The sequence below is a fragment of the Pipistrellus hanaki genome (genome assembly GCF_964339955.1).
Source record: "Pipistrellus hanaki genome assembly, chromosome: 6".
Lineage (NCBI taxonomy): Eukaryota > Metazoa > Chordata > Mammalia > Chiroptera > Vespertilionidae > Pipistrellus > Pipistrellus hanaki.
Genome location: NC_140508.1, coordinates 38,153,982 through 38,175,596, shown reverse-complemented (window position 1 = coordinate 38,175,596; position 21,615 = coordinate 38,153,982). Strand labels below are relative to the sequence as shown.

General features: G+C 40.3%; 1 protein-coding gene and 1 long non-coding RNA gene across 6 annotated transcripts in view; one reads left to right on the top strand and one right to left on the bottom strand.

The window, feature by feature from the left end:
- Positions 1-6,562: 6,562 nt before the first annotated feature.
- Positions 6,563-11,736, bottom strand: LOC311624136. 2 transcript variants are annotated; one of them, XR_014795259.1, is made up of 4 exons: positions 11,580-11,724; positions 11,117-11,156; positions 8,705-8,789; positions 6,609-6,984 (listed from the first exon to the last, which is right to left on the bottom strand). It is a non-coding gene; the product is annotated as an uncharacterized lncRNA (long non-coding RNA). The 2 variants fall into 2 exon arrangements; XR_014795258.1 differs by lacking the exon at positions 8,705-8,789 and having other exon boundaries at positions 6,563-6,984; positions 11,061-11,156; positions 11,580-11,736.
- An 83-nt stretch (positions 11,737-11,819) lies between these two features.
- The window catches only part of RBL1 (RB transcriptional corepressor like 1), a 60,159-nt gene continuing 50,363 nt past the window's right edge, over positions 11,820-21,615 (top strand). For 3 of the 4 annotated variants that reach the window (XR_014795409.1, XR_014795410.1, XM_084888636.1), the window contains exons 1-3: positions 11,820-12,264; positions 16,803-16,936; positions 20,982-21,182. Coding sequence is in view for 2 of the 4 variants with exons in the window: in XM_084888636.1 (XP_084744762.1) it covers positions 12,109-12,264; positions 16,803-16,936; positions 20,982-21,182 (491 nt within the window). In the remaining 2 variants the exon portion in view is untranslated. Of the gene's footprint in view, positions 12,265-15,172; positions 15,257-16,802; positions 16,937-20,981; positions 21,183-21,615 lie in introns of all 4 variants that reach the window. The other variant, XM_084888637.1, reaches the window with a different exon arrangement.

Sequence of the window (21,615 nt, the reverse complement as noted above, 5' to 3'; positions counted from 1 at the left end):
ATGTACAAGAATCAACCAGTGAATGCATAAATAAGTGGAACAGCAAGTTAATGTTTCTCTCTCTCTCTCTCTCTCTCTCTCTCTCATCAATAAATAAAAAATTTTAAAAAGAGAAAAACCTTTTCTAATATGATACAAACATAGATCCATAAAGTAAAAGAATGATAGATTTGTCTATGTAAACTTTTTAAATATCAACTTTGAAACAGAAAGGGTATAAGGGGGATAAATAGTGATGGAAACAACTTTTTAAAAAATTTAACAGACAAAACTGAAAAACGAGCAATGATATAGGAGATATGTTTGCCATATAATAAAGGGTTAATATCCTTAAAACAAATCAGTACTTTCTCAAAAGTGGCAAACAATATGAATAAGCAATTCATAGGAGAGAAATGGCCAACAAATATATAAAAATATTCAATATTACTAGTAAAGTTTATAAAACAAAATGATGAGATACCAGTATGTATTTTTCTGTCAACATGGCAAAGATTATTAATTAAATCTCAACATTGGTGAGTAAAGAGAAAACACATTATCATACACTGTGCTGGTATGAGTATTGATACAACTTTTTTTTTTTTAATATATTTTTATTGATTTTGTACAGAGAGGAAGGGAGAGAGATAGAGAGTTAGAAACACCGATGAGAGAGAGTCATCGATCAGCTGCCTCTTGCACACCCCCCACTGGGGATATGCCCGCAACCAAGGTATATGCCCTTGACCGGAATCGAACCCGGGACCCTTCAGTCCCCAAGCCGACGCTCCATCCATTGAGCCAAACCGGTTTCGGCTGATACAACTTTTTTATAGGTAAGTTTGGTAATATGTATCAAAACCCTTTAAATAACTACATACTTTCACTTATAAATCCCCGTGGAGAAATTTAACCTATGAAAATAAGCAGAAATCATTATGGGAATGTTCATTTCAGTGTTACTTAAGCAAAAATGGGAAACATCAAGATTAGAAACAAGTTAATTATAGAATATCCATATTGTACAAACATATGAAGCTGTGAAAAATATTGTTTAAAAAAAATGATTTAAGAGTAACCTCTAGGACCAACAGGACTTTAGAAATTAATAGTATTAGACGGACCTAACCGGTTTGGCTCAGTGGATAGAGCGTAGGCCTGCGGATTCAAGGGTCCCAGGTTCATTTCCGGTCAAGGGCATGCACCTTGGCTGTTTGGTGTCTGGACCACTTACATTGTTCTTCACCTCCTGTCTGGGTTTGCTTACACTTAGATCTGAAACAGCTGCTGCATGACCCTGAACCCTCTCTGCACATCATTGTCTCTCAAGCCTTATTCCAAATCCAGAAGGTGGGGGCTGAACCAGAACCTGAGCAGACAGTATGCGGATTGAGGAAGCTCATATGTTGTCTTCCTACCTAGAAATGCAAGGCAAGCAACATCAGGTAAAAACTAATCCTTTCAGAAACCACAGAAGCAACTAGTGCTCCTCCCCCCCACCCCCTCACATTTTAAAAAAACTGCCTTCACCATTTAATTACCTTGGACTTTTAAGGAATTAGAATATGTAAGAGAGCACAGTTCTTGGTTTGGCAGGTAGAGTGACAATGAACTGAATTTTTGAGGCATTTCAGAGCATCCACAAAGTCCCAGTTTGATAAACATGTATAGGAGAGCTTCAAGAGATTCTAAATAAATGTTAATGTTGCAATGTTTTTATTGTTGGCTCTTTTGTCAAAATTCAGTCTACTTGTCAACAATCTAAGAATAACATCCAATTCTTATAGTTTAATATTAATGATGTAATTTTTATAAAATTCCTATACACTTTCTTCCTTTCCTTTTCCTTTAAAAACCTCCAAGCAAGAAAAAACTTTTGAAGTGGTGTAATGCTAAACCTATTCCAATATGCATGGTTTCCAATCCTACTTCCCCTTTTTTATTTTTCTGATTCCCTCTCCTACAACTGTTGTCAGATTCTACTATTTGTTGGCTACTCACTGTCTGCTTAGGAGAAAATTTTCTTACAAACAGAAATCTTCTGAGAAAGAGATTAATTTGTATTTATCAATACTTTGATAAGCTACATGTAGAAATGGTCATTATTGATCTAATTCCCAGGCTCTTGTTTGGTTGAGGAACATAAGCAAAGAACCAGGACTTAACTATTCATGGCAATGGAGAGGCCTCATAATATGGGAAAAGAAAAAGGACATGAGGCAACTATCATAAGAAGAATAGACAGATCCACTGGTGAATTGCATTAAGTTTTTGTTGTTAAGTGAGCAATATAAATCTTTACCTTCCTATCCCCACCACCTTTTACCCCCATCCCTCTGCCAAAACATTGCTAAGAACAAACTTTTTCATGATTCATGGTAAGATGTTTTGAGGGATGTGATAGTGTGCCAAATGTGGTTTCAAAGGGATCCCTGCTCAAGAGAGGTCTTGTTTGAGACTAGCAGTCAGGAGTTGGAGCTAAAATGCAGGCCCTGGTTGCTTGATGAACTAACTCTTCACCCTCAAGCAGAGCCACCTTGAAGGTGATCACTGGATGCTAAACTTCAGTGCAGCAAACCCCTTTGACTTACAAGTATCCCATGCTACTTCCTCTTTGGTCTCACAGCACTTACCCAACTCCATGCAACTCCACTATCCATTTTATGGATCATCCAATAAAAATGGCTAAGGCTTATTGAATATTGACAATGAACCAGACTCTAACTATACTATATGATGAACTCTTTTAATCCTCACAACCACTCCATGTATTATCTCCATTTTGCAGATGGAGAAGCTGAGGAATAGAACATGAAAGGTACTTGCACAAGCTTGTACAACCTAGTAAATACTAAACTCAAGTAGTCTAGCTCCAAAGTCCACATCCTTTTTTAAAAAATATATATTTTATTGATTTTTTTTTACAGAGAGGAAGGGAGAGAGATAGATAGAAACACTGATCAGCTGCCTCCTGCATACCCCCACTGGGGATGTGCCTGCAACCAAGGTACATGTCCTTGACCAAAATCGAACCTGGGACCCTTCAGTCCGCAGACTGACGCTCTATCCACTGAGCCAAACCGGTTTCATCCAAAGCCCACATCCTTGATTGGTCTTCTCTGCTCCTCTACAATCTGGTCTTTCCCTCTAATGTGAATAAATGTAGATTTATTCTACAATTAATCTCAGTTGCTGGACTCGTGCCCCAAATTCATATACTCAAATAATGTTATAAATTATGATTGAGCCTGGCTGGCATGGCTCAGTGGTTGAGCATCGACCTATGAACCAGAAGGTCACAGCTCGATTCTCAGTCAGGGCACATGTCTGGGTTGCAGGCTCAGTCCCCAGTGTGGGGTGTGCAGAAGACAATCAATGATTCCCTCTCACATTGATGTTTCTATCTCCTAAGAGTTAGCATACCTCATTTTATTTTTTAATGGGATAGAATGCACATCTACACTGAGGAAAATGGAATTAGAACAAAAAGTGGAGGTTATTCTTGAGGAATTTGTTTTTTGAGTCCTTGATTCCTTGGTTGACTTCATGGTTTTTGTCTCACAGCAAAAAAACAGACCTCTAGGTTTAGGATGCAGTTTACTAGTAAATTTCCAATGACATATAAGAGGTTGAATGAATCCTTTCGTTCTACTCATATTTACACTAGAGTCCCTTTCGCTCCAGGCAGATTTTTATTTTCTGAGTAATAATAACAGGGAGGAGCAAGCACAGCAATGCATATCTTATTTGTTTTATTGTGTTAAAATTCACAGAGAGAAGCATCCATTAAGAGATAGAGAGGACTGCTCTGTACTGAACTACCTCAGCAGTTTGGGAAGAGCTGAAGAAGTACTTAATAGTGATTCTATTACCAAGTCTGTTTATTCCAAATAGCTCCATTATTTTCCTCAGAGATAGGCTTATGTTTTTATGGAATTTTTAAAATATACAAAACAAAAATTTCTGGACATTTAATTTTGTTGTAATATGTTGAAATAAAAGTTCAATATATTTTAATATTATTTTGGCTTTATTTTTATTACATACTATTAAAATGTATTATTCATTATATATTACTGGCCCAGCTGTCTTTATTAGTTTAGGTTTTTACTTTTTAAAATTCAAGTATTGCTTTTCCTCCTTATACTGAGATACCTATTTTATAAGAAATTCATTTTTTCTCTTATTGAAAAATTCAACTATCATGTAAGTAAAAGATGGGATTGGGCAAGGGGAGAATCTCTCAGGCATCAACCCTGGCAAATAAAACTGTACTAGGTACAAGTGTAAAATCAGTCAAATTGTTAAGGGAGGGAGAGAGAAATAGTGAGGAGTAGCTATAGTTATAAGAAATATTAACCATGCTCTGTAAACCATGATTGTTTTGTTCTGATTAAAGAAAGCACTGTATGACCTGGCTGGGACCTGGGAGTTAACCTCCAAACATGGTCCAAGCTCCTTATCAGAGAACTGCCTGTCTTATTGGAAAGATTAACAACCTTATTGCCAAATCAATGGAGTTCTGGAGGGGAGCCTGCCATTTGCAACCCCAGCTCACATTGCCTGTAAAGGGTAATCATTATACCTTTTTACTCCTTTTGTCTACTTACCCATGCCTATAATTCTCTTTGCCTACTTCCCTTACAATCTTTGTCCTTCTACCCAAAATAAGCAGCTAGCTTACGGTGGGGGGTGAGGCTGGCTGGAGGGGTTTAGAGCAGTTATTTGTGAGTAATCTGCTGTTCTCCCATGTTATGGGCAATATTGAAAAATAAAGGCTCATACATAATTCAACCCTGTCTCTGCTCGATTAGCTGAAGTAGTGACAGGCAGCCCGGACCCATTCCTTGTCTGGTTTCAAAAATCTCTCTGACCCTTCTGACACCTCCTTCCTTCCTTCTTCCAGTTTTTAAACTCCATGCTCCCTTTTCTCTCCCTCCTCTTAGGAAAGGATCTGGTGAACTCACTATTAGTGTGAGTGATTAATAATGCAACCTCACATACACCAATCACAATCCTCCAACCCAGTTTTAGCTAGCTCACCTTACTCTAGAAAATAGGACCTTCTAGCCTTACAAACAAATTCCTGACCTCCTAGCCCGGAACTGTAATTAGGAAACATCAAGAAATAAAACAGAACAAGCCCTGGCCAGTTGCTCAGTTGGTTGGAGCATCATCCTAATATCAAGGTTGTGGGTTCCATCCTTGGTCAGGTCACATAGAAGAAGCAACCAATGAATGCATAAATAAGTGGAACAAATCTGTTTTTCTTTCTCCCTTCTTCTCTCTCGAAAAATCAATACAATTTTTTGTATAAAAGTAAGAAAACAGAATAAAAAGATAACAAAGATAACAAATATATTTAAAAAGAAATTTAAAATACATATAGAAAAATAAACAAAAAGTAGAATGACAAATTGCTATTTCTCTCTTCCTTCTCTAAAATCAATTTTTTTTAAAAAATGCTATTGCTATTCTGAAATATCTTCTTGTGACCAAAGAATGCCCTGGTCACTCTAGATTTTTATAGCTAAAGGCCTTAAAATGAACGGTTTTAAGTTAAAATTGGTGTTTTCAGTCTTTCAGTTCTTTATCCAAAATCTAAAGGAGATACAAAAATCACTTAATTGTCCTTGTGAGTAGTCCTGGCCCTACTTTTCCTATAAAGACCCAGCTTAAGGATCACCACTTAAGTTTTTCCTTGAGTAACAACTTCTTACTAGAATGATGAGGTCAGCACTTGCCCCTCCCCCACAACTCTCAACTGCTTTTTTTGGACAGTTAGATGATTAGGGAGCAGTTTTTTCCTACGAGGGGCGTGTGCTGATCAAACATCTACTTAAGGCACATGGCAAAGCTGAAGGACAAAAATATTTTTGAAAATATTTCAAAATGAAATAACCATTTTGACACAAATAATCAGAACTTAGTTATACTTTCTTACACTTACTTTGTGGTTTAGAATTGTTTATATTTTGAATGATATTTGGGAGAGTGTCCATATAATCTTTTAGTCTTGGAGTTTCTAAAAGTCTTAATCAGGCTTTGGACACATACTCTGGAGAACTCTGAAATATTAAACCATAACAAGGAGCTATCACACAATGGGATCAGACTAGAAACAACCTTCATGATGTATCTGGATCTGAAATGAAGGCAGAATAAGTCTATTTTACTACTCATACTTCATTTTCTATTCAGAAAAGCTCAAAATAGAGTTAAATGGACATGCCACTGGATATTAAGAAAAAAATTAAAACCCTGATAAAAAGTAGGGTGAGCATTGGATAAAGGGATTTAAAAAGAAAAAAGCATTCAGATGAGACTATGTCCTCAGTACTGCCTACAGTTGATTCAAATGTTAACAGTGAAGCTGTGAAGTACTGAGAAAGAAAATGACATGATATAAAAACTAGTAACTAAATATAAAATGTATTGGAAGAGAAAAGCATAAAATGCTGAGACAACTAGAAACCTGATGGAGGAGGAATCCACAACCTTTTGTGATTAGGTGTAGAGAATAAAGGAGCAGGAGACTCAGTGACTACAAAGAAGACAGCCATGGGCTAGGTTTTCTGTTGAGTATGGCTGTACTGTTTATTGAAAACCAATAACAGTTTAGTTACCATCCAAAATAGGGGAGGAAAAGAGTACTGCTTACATCTGCTTTATTTCATAAGGGACCTCATTTCCAAGGTCCATACTTCCTAATAATTCAACTCAGAACAGTATGAGAATTACAACATAGCAAAAAGAGAAGTCATAGAAGTGAGTGATTGATTGGATGTAAAGTGACAAATCAGGTGAATCAAGAGATAGATGAAAGGCTTTACACGGACAGGATATGACTTATTGACAGTCCAGATTTAGTCCTGAAGAGGAGAAAAAAAAAAAGAATAATGTTTCTCAGTTTTTGTTTGATGGATGATCTTTGAGAGATGTTTCTTTTGTTCTTGGATCATTTTCAAGCTGGCAATGCCCCTCAGTTCAAGTATGGATGATCTGAAAGTCACAGTAAAGGAAGAATCAATATCTTGCACATAGAATGAAGAAATTAAGGTTTTTCAAGAGTTAATATGCATAAATTAGGAAAAGAACCAGGAGAATCGAATCTAATAGTAAAAAAAGAAATGGGCTATGGTACATATGCTGCAACTCACTGAAAACCAAACTACTACAAAGGTGAAAAATTGTGCAATGAATCTCTGGTTTTGTTGGATTTCTGATTTCTGAGAGTTAACTGTTATCTTGCTTTCTTTTTAAGGCCAGAATTACCCTCTACATTTCAAATCAAGGAGGAAAAAGCAATTGGTTAATTATGGCAAAGGCAAAAACTTGAGGCTTCTTGGCTTTTGTTATCTTGACCATGACCAGCTATGAAAGCCAGGATTTCATGGGGAAGACTTACTTTTACTCCATTTTTCATCAAAAACTCCAACCATGAGGTTACAGTTTACAGACCTATTGATATTTCTCAATTGTTCCAGCCTTTTCCATTCTACTGCAAGTGGTCTAGTTTCTACTCAGTAGAGCACCTGGCAGGTCTGCTGAATCTAGATGTCAGGTGATTACCATCCAGACAGGAGCTATGAAGAGGAAGGCCAGGCTCTGAATTCCCAGCTTGACCACCTTTTCCAGGGTGTGGCCACATCAATGATCTCTCACTTTCTCTCTCTTTTTTGTTGGACGTTAACATTTTATTTTATTTTTTTTAATATATTTTATTGATTTTTTTTACTCTCCCTCCCCAGAGTTTTATGTCCATTGGTTGTACTTATATGCATGTATACAAGTCCTTCGGTTGATCTATTATCTCCCCCAGATCTCCCTACCCTTCCCATTGTAATTTGGCAGTCTGCTTGTTGCTTTACTGTCTCTATATCTATCTTTTGGTTCATCAGTTTATAATGTTCTTTATCATCCATAAATGAGTGAGGTCATGTGGTGTTTCTCTTTCATTGACCGGCTTATTTCACTCAGCATGATGTTCTCCAATTCCATCCAGGTTGCTGCAAATGATGAGAATTCCTTCTTTTTTATGGCAGCATAGTATTCCATTGTGTAGATGTACCATAGTTATTGGATCCAATCATCTGCTGACGGGCACCTAGGTTGTTTCCAAATTCTGGCTATTGTAGATTGTGCTGCTATGAACATAGGGGTGCATATATTCTTTCTGATTGGTGTTTCTAGTTTCTTGGGATATATTCCTAGGAGTGGGATTACTGGGTCAAATGGGAGTTCCATTTTCAGTTTTTTGAGGAAACTCCACACTGTTCTCCACAGTGGTTGCACCAGTCTGCATTCCCACCAGCAGTGCACGAGGGTTCCTTTTTCTCCACAACCTCGCCAACACTTGTCGTTTGTTGATTTGTTGATGTTGGCCGTTCTGTCAGGTGTGAGATGGTACCGCATTGTTGTTGTGATTTGCATCTCTCACTTTCTCTTTTAAGATTTTCTCTACCTCTTTCTGTCTGTGATTATTCACATGCTTGGGTTTCCCCTAGCCTAGAAAATATTCTTTATTTTGCCTCTCCTCTACAAAACTTCTTAAAGAGAACTTTTTACTTCCTACTTCAACTTTCTGACCTTCCATTGGCCTCTTGGCCATAGTAATATGGCTTCCACACCCACTGTACTAGAGAACTGCTCTAGCAGAGGTCACTAAAGCATGAGTTCTTCTTGGAAAGCACGCCTGTGTCCTTCCCCCCAGGCATGTTACCTTTGCCTTTCTCCTCCCAAGCTCCAAGGACCCTTCTTCTGCCTCTGTAACTTGTTCTTTGAGCATATGCAGCCCAGCTGGCTCACTTAAAAACAAAACAAATATATGAATGCTACCGTGTTTTCCCCTAAAATAAGACATCCTCCGAAAATAAGACCTAGCGCATGGAAAGATAAGACATCCCCTGATAATAAGACCTAGTGCAACTTTGGGAGAAAAAATTAATATAAGACACTGTCTTATTTTCGGGGAAACAGGGTAATATATAAAGCCATTAATTCTTCATCTTATTTGAATTTTCTGCTGGACTCTGTGGAATACTTCTTTCCTGGCCCATGAGATATTTGATGTTTGTTTTTTTATACCTTTCTGGTCAGGTTGTTTTTTGTGTTTTTTTTCATTCACTCCCCAAATTCTGACCATCTCTGAAGTGTTGGGTTTTCTAAAGTCTCTTCTCATACCAACACACTCGCTGCTATGAAGCTCCTTCTTTAGCTGCATAAATATTTTCAAATCCTCATGTCTGGCTGTATTCTCATTCCTGGAGCGCTCTCTCTTTTGTTTTAAAACCAAACTTTATTTAAACTTCTGGGTTTTGAAGACTATAATAAATAGTGTACAGTCCACTTTCTCTCAGACTAACTATTGGAGGTCAGAGTTACGAGCTCTGTTTCAGGGTCTGCAAGGAGTCCTGGCTATTGCTGTGAGAGGTAGGTGGGGGCTCCTGTCTGGAACCAGAAAGCACTAAGTCTCTTACAGTGGGTAATGGAGCTTTCTCTTAAATAAGCACAGTAGTTTTATTAGAAAACAAATGAGTCATTACAAGATTACTTTCATCCATCTCACTTCCACCAATCCTGGCATTTTTTTGCAGACAGGAAAGGAAGATAGGAGGAGGGATGATAAGCCCTGTTACAGACCCATTGGCACTAAAGATAGACTGTCCATAGCAATCCTCCAAGTAAAAACTCGTGGGAAGATGAGATGATCCTGAAGACAGCTGAAGCAGTAGCTTCTAGAAGGAAGCAGAGTAGGAAGTGCCACAGGGGGAGTTCAGTTTGAGTTTGAGTTTTTGGGGACAGTTTGAGTTTTTGCTCATTTTGAGATCTGGCTTGAAGCTGGTTCCCAAGTCCCAAAGGGCCACCTTCCAGGGTTCAGTAGCCTCCTCTTAAACTTCTGCAAACATCCCAAACACAACAGTTTGAGAACTGATCTGATCCTTCTGCTGGTACTCCAATTCTAGTTAACACTATTAACAATTCTAGTTAACACTAGAATTGGCCCAGATGGAAACTTGCTGTTGGGGACTGACTCATCCCTCTTTAGCGGTGTCCCCCTCAGTTCTAGGCCAGAGACCTCTCTCCAGGCTAACTCCTTCCTATGGTGGACCAGTCCTCTACCAGCTTCGTACGTCTAGTCTCTACTCCATCCAATCTGTATGTCACAATGCAGCCAGAGAAACCTGTCCAAAACACATCCTAATCATTTGTCACCTTCTTTCATTAAAACCCCCACTGAGAATATCCAAGGCTTTTAGTGAGGCATCTAAGGTGCTTTACAACCTACCTTGACTGACCTGTCTTCCATTTTCATCTCTGGTGACTTCTTCCCTCATCCAAGCAACAGTGGACACTTGGTAATTTTTCAAACACACCAGGCTACATATGTACTGAGTACCAACTATGAACCAGGCACTAATCTAAATTTTGGAATATAGTGAACAGGAAAGGCCCATGCTCTCATGCAACTCGCATTTTAGTAGAAAGAGCCAGTGAACATACAAGACAATTTCAGATAGTGATAAGGTGCTGTGAAGACAAATGGGGTGGAGGGTGAAATCGGTTATTTTAGCTGCAGTGCTCAGGGATGGTCCAAAAAGGCTACATTTCATTGAACTTTAATGATGAGGAGCCAGACAAGCAAAGATCTGATGCAGAGTGTTTGGGGTCATTTGGGGCAAAGGCCTTGAAGCAAGAACTAGCTTGGTAGCTTGGCATTTTGGAGTTCAAAACAATGAGGCTGAATGTTACTATATATCTGGAGGGGGGTAGGAGTGGGAGAGCAATGCCCTAAATAGGGTGGGGTCCGATCCCAAGGGGCCTTGTAAGCCATGGAAAGGAGTTTGGATACTATTTTAAAGGCAAGAGGAAGGGTTTTTTATTTTTTATTATTTTTTTAAATTAAGGTATATGTGTACATATCTTACCAATCCCCACCACCCCCCACTCCCATACATGCCCTCCCTCCCAGAGTTTTTCGTCCATTGGTTGTGCTTATATGCATGTATACAAGTCATTCGGTTGATCTCTTATCTAAGAGGAAGGGTTTTTAGTGAAGGAATGACGTGGTCACCAACCGGTGGTCCGGTGATCCGTGAGGTCCAAAAGGCTGGCGACAGCTGCTCTGATTTACCTTTTAAAAGATCACACTGTTCGTCATGAAGCAGGGGTTTCTGTGGAGGAGAAGGTAAGTTTCAATGCCAGTTCCATTCTTTCAGGTTTATGTTCAGGCATTCCTCGGCCTAGAATGACATTTCCCGGGGTCCAGGAAGCTAAAGAGGCCCCCTTTACTGCATTTCTCTGAATCCAGACCAAGCAGTGTTTAGCGATCAAGAAGATATGGGGAGGTGTCCCGTCATATCCTTGCCTCACCAACAATTCAGTCATTAAAAAGGCACACTCATTGACTTGACGCCAGAGACACTGAGGAGAGTCCAACAAGGTCCTCCTCCTCGCTCCATCCCCTCCCCTACACCCCCAGCCCCCCCTCACCCTTTCTTCCCCCCCCTCCCCCCCCCGCCCGCTGTCAAGGGGCGGCTTTTTTCTGTTCCCTCCACCATCTCCTAACCTAACTCAAGGAACAAGTCTCAGATTACGTTTGGCGCCGGGGAGCAGCGACACACCAGGCCCATGCATAGGCGGGCCAGAGGAGCCTTCTCCCTAAGGTGAACGAGGCCACCTCGCAACAGACAGCCCAGCCATGCCCAGGCCAAAGAGCCGCCGAGACGAGGGCGTCGCCGCCGGCTTCAGGGCAGTGTGTGGACTACAACTCCCAGCAGACCCTGCGCGCAAAGTGCTGATCCCTCCGCTCCCAATCTGTCCAGTCCGCTGTGCCCACCGTGGCCCGCCAAGAGCCAAGTACAGGTGTTGGGTTTTTTGTTTTGTTTTGTTTTTTTCAAGACCCGAAGTCCGTCTTCTTATCATATTTCCAAAGAGGGGCCGCTCGGAGCCTTGGAGGAGAAACGGACTTCTTTGGGGAGAAACGCGGATGCAGACCACTGAAGAGACGCCGCTGTGAAGCTGCGATTTTCGCGCGCTTTTGCGCAGGTGGTTGTGGGTAAGCGCGCCCAGAAGGGACCCCAGAGAGCGGGTTTGTGATCGTGCCGCCCCGCCGGGCCTGCGGAGATGTTGGAAGACGAGTCCCACGCCGAGGGGGCGGCGGTGGTGGCCGCGGCCGGGGAGGCGCTGCAGGCCCTGTGCCAGGAGCTGAACCTGGACGAGGGGAGCGCGGCCGAAGCCCTGGACGACTTCACCGCCATCCGGGGCAACTACAGCCTAGAGGTGAGCGGCGGCAGGTGGGCTGCGGGTCCCCCTGCGCCAGGCCCCACCCCGGCCCCGCCCCCGCCCCCGCCCTTCCCTGCGGGGCGGTGGGAGCTTCCCCACCCAGAAGGGTCGCCGCCCAGCAGGGCGCAGTCGAGTGCAAAATTGGAAGGGCGAGTTATAGATCATTCCGTCCATTTTTTTATTTGAGGCGGGAAAGTGAAGTTCGGAAAAGGAGCTGTTTGTACAAGGTCACAAGATCCTCAGAGATCCCTTCAGACTCCAGATCAGACTTCCCTTCACCCCGCCAAACTGCAAACTTCTTGGCACTGCCCTTAATATCTATTAAAAATTAATATTATAGCCCTGACCGGCCTGGCTCAGTGGATAGAGCGTCGGCCTGCAGACTGAAGGGTCCCTGGTTCGATTCCGGTCAAGGGCATGTACCTTGGTTGCGGGCACATCCCCAGTGGGAGGTGTGCAGGAGGCAGCTGATTGATGATTCTCTCTCATGGATGTTTCTGGCTCTCTGTCCCTCTCTCTTCCTCTCTGTAAAAAAACAATGAAATATATATTTTTAAAAAGAATACTATAATGATAAAAGCTAAAATGAATTGTGTGCAAAGACGTTCCTGCCCAGTGCTTGTACCCCTGTTTCCCCGAAAATAAGACAGTGTCTTATATTAATTTTTTCCCCCAAAGTTGCACTAGGTCTTATTTTCAGGGGATGTCTTATCTTTCCATGCGCTTGGTCTTATTTTCGGAGGATGTCTTATTTTCGGGGAAACACGGTAAGTATGTCATCTCCCTGGGTTCTCGATACCACCCCTTGAGCACCTTCTGTGATCCCCTTTCCGCAGGTGCGAGGCTGAGTCCCGAGGAGGTTAAGGTACTTTTTTGCCTGGGTTGGCGGTGAAGCCAGACTGAGGAGTCGGGCCGCCACCCTTCCGCCTCCCTAGGGCGGGTGTGGGTTGCTCAGCAATGAGATCAAAGGCAAAGTTCACACGTGTTCTCTCTCCGCTCCATGTCCTGTCCCTTCTCTCTCAGACGGGGCAACTTAGATTGTCCTGATGCTTTAGCACAGTGTGTTTGGCGATCCTTGTATATGATAGAAAATAAATTAAATGTAGGCTGTCATCATTAGATTTTCCCCAGCCATTCTTGCATTTAATCCTCACAACAGCCCTGTGGGCATGGCAAAGCAGTGATTCTACTACTGCCTGCTTTCCAATAGTACAGTATTTCCCCGAAAATAAGACATCCTTCGAAAATAAGACCTAGCGCATGGAAAGATAAGACATCCCCTGATAATAAGACCTAGTGCAACTTTGGGAGAAAAAATTAATATAAGACACTGTCTTATTTTCGGGGGAACAGGGTATCAAGGCCCAGAGAATTGCCTTGCCCTTGTCATTCTCCTAATTATAGGAACGCAGGTAAGCACAGGCTCTCTGCAGAGGAGGTAGAATTGTGATGGAATGTATTTCAGTAATTACTCCAGTGGCTTTACAGTCCAAGATTTTCATGACCCATGGGGCCCGGACTCATCCATAAAGTGCTCCAGTGTCTCACTCCCAGTGAAATAATTAACTGTGCTGCATTTAAAGGCATAGAGTTGGACATTGCAGTTGAGTTTAAGTGTCTGTACATAAGGGAAAAACATCCAAGAGTGACTCTTATATGTTTCCAGGGTAGGACTGGATAGACTGAGTAAAGAATATTCTCCCAGTATGCAGCTGTGGGAGGCATGACTGGAAAGCTGAGGAAAGAATAAGAAAGTAAGGGATATTATGAATTATGGCCTCTCAATGAAAACACACTGATTTTTTAAAATATTTGTTATTGATTTCAGAGAGGAAAGGGGGGAGGGAGAGAGAATCATTGATCGGCTGCTTCCTGCATGCCCCCCACTGGGGGGTCAAGCTTGCAACCCCAGGAACCAGGAATTGAATCTGGACCTCCTGGTTCATCGGTTGATACTCAACCATGGAGCTACAACAGCCAGACAACAAACTGATTTTTAAAAACTTGAGAAAGCATTTCTGACATGTCAGGTCCTCATTTGGTCTTAGTGAATAAGCACTTACTGAGACCAGCCATAGGCATTAAACTAGGCACCTCTTTCAGATTCTTGAATATGCCAACTATTCCCACTTATGTGCTTCTCCATGCCATTCCCTCCACCTGAAAACTTCCCCCTCACCGCATATCCCAGGGAAAATTGAGGAGCTAGATCTCCAGTAAGGTAGAGTTGATAAGGACAATATTAAATGTTTGATTTAGAAAGCATAGATGTGTGAATTAAGATTTCCTTTTTTTTTTTAATTAAGATTTTCTGAGTGATTTTTTCTACCTGAAGTGTTTTATTTTCTTCTGTCTTTGTTTTTGGTGAAAGGCTCTTGAAGTAGGCATTTTCATATATCTGCTGCTTCCTAAGAACCCCTCTCCTCAGCCATACCTCTCTAATCTACCTACTAGTAACAAGCTCCTGCTTTCATTTTCCTTCATCGTTTCTTCTTAATAGCATACTAGAGGCCCAGTGCATGAAATTCGTGCAGGGGCAGGGCAGGAGAGGTCCCTGAGCTTGGCCTGTGCCCTCACAGCCCAGGAGCGTTCAGGGCATGCATGTCCTTAGTGCAGCGGAGGAGGATGTCCTTAGCACTTTTGGACATCCTTATCCTTAGCACTGCCACAGAGGCAGGAGAGGCTCCTGCCACCTCTGCTGCACTCACCAGCTGTGAGCCCCACTCCTGGCTGAGCTGCACTCCCCTTGTGGGAACACAGGGACCAGCAGGAGGCAGCTCCTGCGTTGAGCGTCTGCCCCCTGGTGGCCAGTGCGTGTCATTCTGCCATTCAGTTGATTTACATATTAACCTTTATCATATAGGATATCTCACCAATTACAGATAATAATGTCTGTTTTTCTTAGCTCTAGACTTGGAGTTCCATGAGGTCAGAAACCATCTTTGTATTTCTAAAGCCTAGCATCAAGGACTCAAAATAGATAATATAGGTAACTTTTTATTTATCGGGGGGGAAAAAAATCAAAGCAATAATTCTGGTATTTAAATTATTTTTAATCTTAATGGTGTTTTCATATAGTAGACTGTATCCAAAGGCTCTATAACACTTTCTATTCCCAAATAATTCATTAATTAAGTCGTAAAAAAATATTCAACCTTAAGCTTACCTCCCTCTTTTTTTTTTACCTTTTTTTTTTTTAACTCCCTTTTTTAATGCCTTTAACAAATAAGACTTTTTACTTTAGGGTAGGAACACTGAATTTTAGCTTCATTTGTGGCCACTCATTTCTTCCCACCCCTTTTGGATTATTGCAAGAAATCTACCAGTCTTTTTATCCTTCTAGAGCAGGAGTGAGGAACGTTTGTTTGTTTGTTTGTTTGTTTGTTTGTTTTGCTAAGAGACCATTTGGATATTTATAGCATCATCCGAAGGCCTTACAAAATTATCAACTTAAAAATTAGCCTACTAGCCCTAGCTGGTTTGGCTCAGTGGATAGAGCATCAGCCTGCGGATAGAAGGGTCCCGGGTTCGATTCCAGTCAGGGGCATGTGCCTGGGTTTCGGCCTTGGTCCTCAGAGGGGGGCATGCAGGAAGCAGCTGATCAATGATTCTCATCATTGATGTTCCTATCTCTTTTCTTTTTCCTTCCTCTCTGAAATCAATAAAAATATATATATTTTTTAAAATTAGCTTGCTATATTTAGTCAGACATTTAATGAACTCACCCCTAATGACTTGACAGGGCCAGACCAAATGATTTTGCAGAGCTTATACAGCCTGAGGGCCAGATGTTCCCCACCCCTGTTCTCCAGTCTGGTCTTAAGATCTGCAAAACAATGAATAGCAACAGTAGTTTGTTGTGCTTTGAAATTTGTGTCTAACTCTTAACTTGAATTTCACATATAGATCATCAATGAAGTCATAAATGATTCTAGCTTGGATATATGTCAAATCTACCTCAGAATTGTGTTGAATTCTCAAATGCCACCTTTTTTGTAGCATTGTAAATTGAAACATCTGCTAAAATTTAGAGAGCCATACTTACTATTTTAAAGATTGGGATAAATCCCCCAATTTTTACCTCACAAAAATGATAGTCTCCTTTATGTTGTTCAAGGTAGATATTTTTATGTGTGATTCCCTTGTCATCTTTCTACTCTGTTCTTTTCTTTCTCTGCCAAACTATTAAAAAATGGAAAGGAATTTTGGCATCATCAAAGCCGTGACTGGTGTCTTAAAATCAAGAAAGCTAGTGCTGAGAAATTTTAAGAGAACTCTTTCAGAAATATTATATTTGAGGTATAAGTGAGTGATCTAGATTTGGATTAATACTGATTTAGCATGTTATACAGGACTGAGAGTAAGAAGTTTTATACCTATTATTGCAGCTAACTAAGCTTTGTGACCTTAGGCTAATACTTCCTTTCTCTGACTGTTATATTCAGAATAAATATTAGACTAGATAATTCAAAGATCTCTTCTGGTTCTAGAGTTCAAGCATTTTAACATTTTGCTATTTGTCTTTTGCCTGCCAGGGAGAAGTTATACACTGGTTGGCATGTTCATTATATGTTGCATGCCGCAAAAGCATTATTCCCACAGTCGGAAAGGGTATCATGGAAGGAAATTGTGTTTCACTTACCAGAATACTACGTTCAGCTAAATTAAGGTAAAGCACTTTGATTTTTCAAACATTGTTTTATAAGTCCTAAATTGGATTTTAGAATTGAATTTCTGTTTATTTTAAAACATTTAACATCATTCTTTTTTTTTTAACTTCATTGTTTTATAAGCTTGTTATCATATAGATATTCTTCCCCAGTTTTCCTTCTATTGCCTTTCTTCCTCAAATTCTTACTTCAACTAAGGCTTATGTATTAAATCTTTTTTCTTCTATAATTTTTCATTAATTTTTAAAAAATAATTTCAAGCCCTGACCAGTTTGACTCAGTGGATAGAGCGTCAGCTGGGGACTGAAGGGTCCCAGGTTCGATTCCGGTCAAGGGCATGTACCTTGGTTGCGGGCACATCCCCAGTAAGGGGTGTGCAAGAGGCAGCTGATCAATGATTCTCTCTCATCAATGTTTCTAACTCTCTATCCCTCTCTCTTCCTCTCTATAAAAAAATCAATAAAATATATTTAAAAAATAAAATAAAAGAATTTCAAGCACAAAGAATACCCATGTACCCTGGATGCAGATTCACCTATTATTAATATTTCCTGTATTATTTTTCTCTTAAGTAATATTTTTCCTCAACCATTTCAAATTAAGTTGTGTACATTAGAACCCTTTACACCTAAATACTTAAGTATATGTTTCCTGAAATAACTACAGTATAGTTATCAACTCCAGCAAAGTTAACAATGATATCATAATTTTATATAATCTGTCATCTCTATTCTAGTTTTATTAGTTAAATCAATAATTTTTCTTTTAGCATTTTTTTCTTCAGGTACAGTCTCCAGTCTAGAATCAAGCATTGCATTCACTTATGTCTCTTTAATTTTCTTTAATCAGGAATATTTCCACAGCCTTTGTCTTTTATGACTTGACATTACTCTTTGCATAATCCAAAGAATCATAAGTAATACCAAAGCCGGTTGTCTTGCCACCATCAAAATGGGTTCTGAATCCAAACACAAAGATGACATCTGGTGTGGTCTTAAACATTTTGGCTAGTTTCCCCCGAATTTCTGTCTTGGGTACTATTGCCTTCCCAAAGATGAAGGACTTCCATGTCCATTTGCTTCTGTTGAAGTAGTCTATTGGCCAAGAACTTCCTGGTCCAGATAGCTACTGTTTCTATCTCTCCCTCTCTCTCTCTCTAAAATTAATAAAAACATTTAAAAAATAACTAGTGTAGAAAAAACCAAGATGGCAGCATAGGTAAACGCCTTACTGCAGTCTCACACAACAATTTCAAAAATACAACTAAAATACAAAATGGACATTATCCAGAACTATAGGAAAGTTAACTGACTGGAAATTCTACAACTAGAAGGAAAGAGAAAACCAAAAGGAAAATCAGAGGAGCTGTAAAAGCCTAAGGTACGGAGACACGGTGCGCGCGCAGAGAGGACGGTGCCAGAGAGGAGGGGGAGGCTGAGTGCCTGGCTGGCGTTCCCTAGTGGGAAGGAGATAAAAGCTCCGGACTGTGCTGAACCCCAGTTCCGACAGCACTGAACCCCAGTTCTGGGCAAGACCCTGGGGACCCAGGCTCATACAGAGGGAATCTGAGCTATATGGCGGAAACACAGGGGAGCGGCGAAAGGCAGTCCCGGAGGTGCGCACATTGCGCGCAAAGAATGGACTGTTGACGCTGGATTGCCATAGCAGGAAGGAGACAAAAGCTCCAGACTGCTCCGAACCCCACTTCCAACTGAACTGAACCCCAGTTCCGGGCTCATTGGGGGAGAGCCTAGAATGTTCGGTAGCAGGCGAAACTCGAGGGCACCTTTCTCTCAGAGTTGCTTGCACAGAGTACCAAAGGACACTGAGTAACACTGAGACTTAGGAACCTCATAGGGAGGGGCTGACGAGAAGCCAAGGCGGTAGGCTCCACCCTGAAACTCTGCCCCATCCAAGCTGAACACAGAGGCTTTTGAAATTTTCCAAGTCTAGTTGAATAAGTCTGTCTCCTGGCATAGACACAGCTGATCCTCACAACCAATTGGTCTGGAGGTCAGTTCCTCCCATTGATACCAACAACAATAAAGACTTAACTACAACAAGGCTGTACACACAGTCCACAAAAGGGGGCACCAAGAGTGTCTACTTCAGGTAACTGGGAGACTGACCCACTGAACCATATAGGACACCTTAGCACACAAAGCCACCCTACCAACTCAGGGAAGCAGTGAAAATGCCGAGACAAGGAAACAGATCACAAATGAAAGAAATGGAGGACAAAAAGAGACTATATATAGAGTTCAAAGCCACTCATAAGGTTTTTCAAGAATTTCCTAGAAAAAGCCAATAAAATAAATGAGACCTATGAGGATATGAAAAGGGATTAACTAGAAATAATAAGGGATAAACTAGAAATAATTCATTGTCTGAAATAAAAAATATTATACAGAGTCCTAAAAACAGAATGGAAGATCGCAAGAATCAAGTCAGAGGTTTGGAACACAAAGAGCAGAAGACACTCCTCTGCAGAAGCAAGAAGACAAGAGAATCCAGAAAGTTGAAGATAGTGTAAGAAACCTCTGGGACAACTTCAAGCGAACCAACATCAGAATTATGGGGGTCCCAGAAGAAGAGAGAGAGCAAGATATTGAAAACATACTGGAAGAAATAGTGACAGAAAACATCCCCCACCTGGTGAAAGAATTAGACTTACAAGTCCAGGAAGCGCACAGAACCCCAAACAAAAGGAATCCAAAGAGGACCACATCAAGACACATTATAATTAAAATTTGAAGAACAAAAGACAAAGAGAGAATATTAAAAGCAGCAAAAGAAAAGCAGGTAGTTACCTATAAAGGAGCACCCATACGATTGTCAGCTGATTTCTCAACAGAAACCATGCAGGCCTGATGGGAATGGCAAGAAATATTCAAGGTGATGAATAGCAAGAACCTACAGCCAAAGATAATCTACCCAGCAAAGCTATCATTCAGAATCGAAGGCCAGATAAAGAGCTTCACTGATAAAAAAAAAAGCTAAAGGAGTTCATCACTGCCAAACCAGAATTATATGAATTGCTGAAGGGGGTTTTTTAGGAAGAGGAAGAAAATAAAGATAAAAATTATGAACAACAAATATGTAACTATCAACAAGTGAATCTAAAAACCAAGGGAACTAAAAAACCTGATGAATAATATTAACTGGTGAATATAAAAGAATCAGAGGTGTGGAAGGGGAGTGAACTGACGATTCTCAGGGAAAAGGGGAGTGGGGGGGTGCGGGAAGAGACTGAACATAAACTACCTATGGATGAGGACAATAGGGGGTGGGGAAAGGACAGGGTGGGGTGGGATCCTGGTGGATGGGAGCAATGGAGGGGGGGAAAGTGAGGAACATTTGTAATAATATGAACAATAAAGATTTATTAAAAAAATAAAATAAAAACTAGTGCCATTCCACACACACACACACGCACACACACACACGCTCTCTTAAATGCGCTTTAACACTACAGATTTTAAATCTAAGACCATGCTAACATAGACAAAAAATGTCCCCATAATTGAATAAGCCAGAAATGAAAAGGAATAATTTGTTATTTTCTGGGTATGTACTACCTTCTTAGTTTATATTTAATGATGGAACCACATATTGGAACATAAACACTTGAATTTTATTCTGAACCTGTAACTGTCTGGTACTTTGTGATGAACTTCTAGAATCCACAACTTGGGATATTCTGTCCTTCCTCAAACTAATTTCGTTAACTCATCTATCTGTTGATTAACATTAATTTATATTTGTATTATTGTTTAGGTGCTGTAGGTAGATAGGTCTTGTCACTCCCTGTATATTAGAAGATATGGTATATAATGACCACTAATTCAAAATATAAATTCCCATGATGATTCTGGGAACCAAAGTAATAGCACTTGGGAAGTTAGGCTTTTTGTCTTTTTTTTTTTTTTTTTTTTTTTTATAAATTCTAGCTGTTTAATAAAGATTCGTAGGTATAAATAGAAGTTTCCTTTTCTGTCCATTATATGTACTCATTTTAAAGTTTTTTTTTTTCTGTTTGTTTAGTTTAATACAGTTTTTTAGTAAAATGAAGAAGTGGATGGACATGTCAAACCTGCCACAAGAATTTCGTGAACGTATAGAAAGATTAGAAAGAAATTTTGAAGTGTCTACTGTAATTTTCAAGAAATTTGAGCCAATTTTTTTAGATATATTTCAAAATCCATATGAAGAGCCACCAAAGTTACCACGAAGCAGGAAGCAGAGGTGAGACCCTTAAACCTTACATCATTGATATAAGTATGATATTAAGTCACTAGGGCCGAAACCGGTTTGGATCAGTGGATAGAGTGTCGGTCTGCGGACTGAAAGGTCCCAGGTTCGATTCTGGTCAAGGGCATGTACCTTGGTTGTGGGCACATCCCCAGTAGGGGGTGTGCAAGAGGCAGCTGGTCAATGATTCTTTCTCATCAATATTTCTAACTTATCTCTCGCTCTTCCTCTCTGTAAAAAATCAATAAAATATATTAAAAATTAAAATAAAGTCACTAGGGGTATTTGCATTTTTAAAACTTAAGTTTCTATTTAAATCCATTTATAAGTACACGTATTTGGAAATTCAGGGTAATGATTTCACTTACTTTTTTATGCTCTGATTATTTTATGCATATTGGAGGCTTGTTTAAGTTTGTTTAAATTA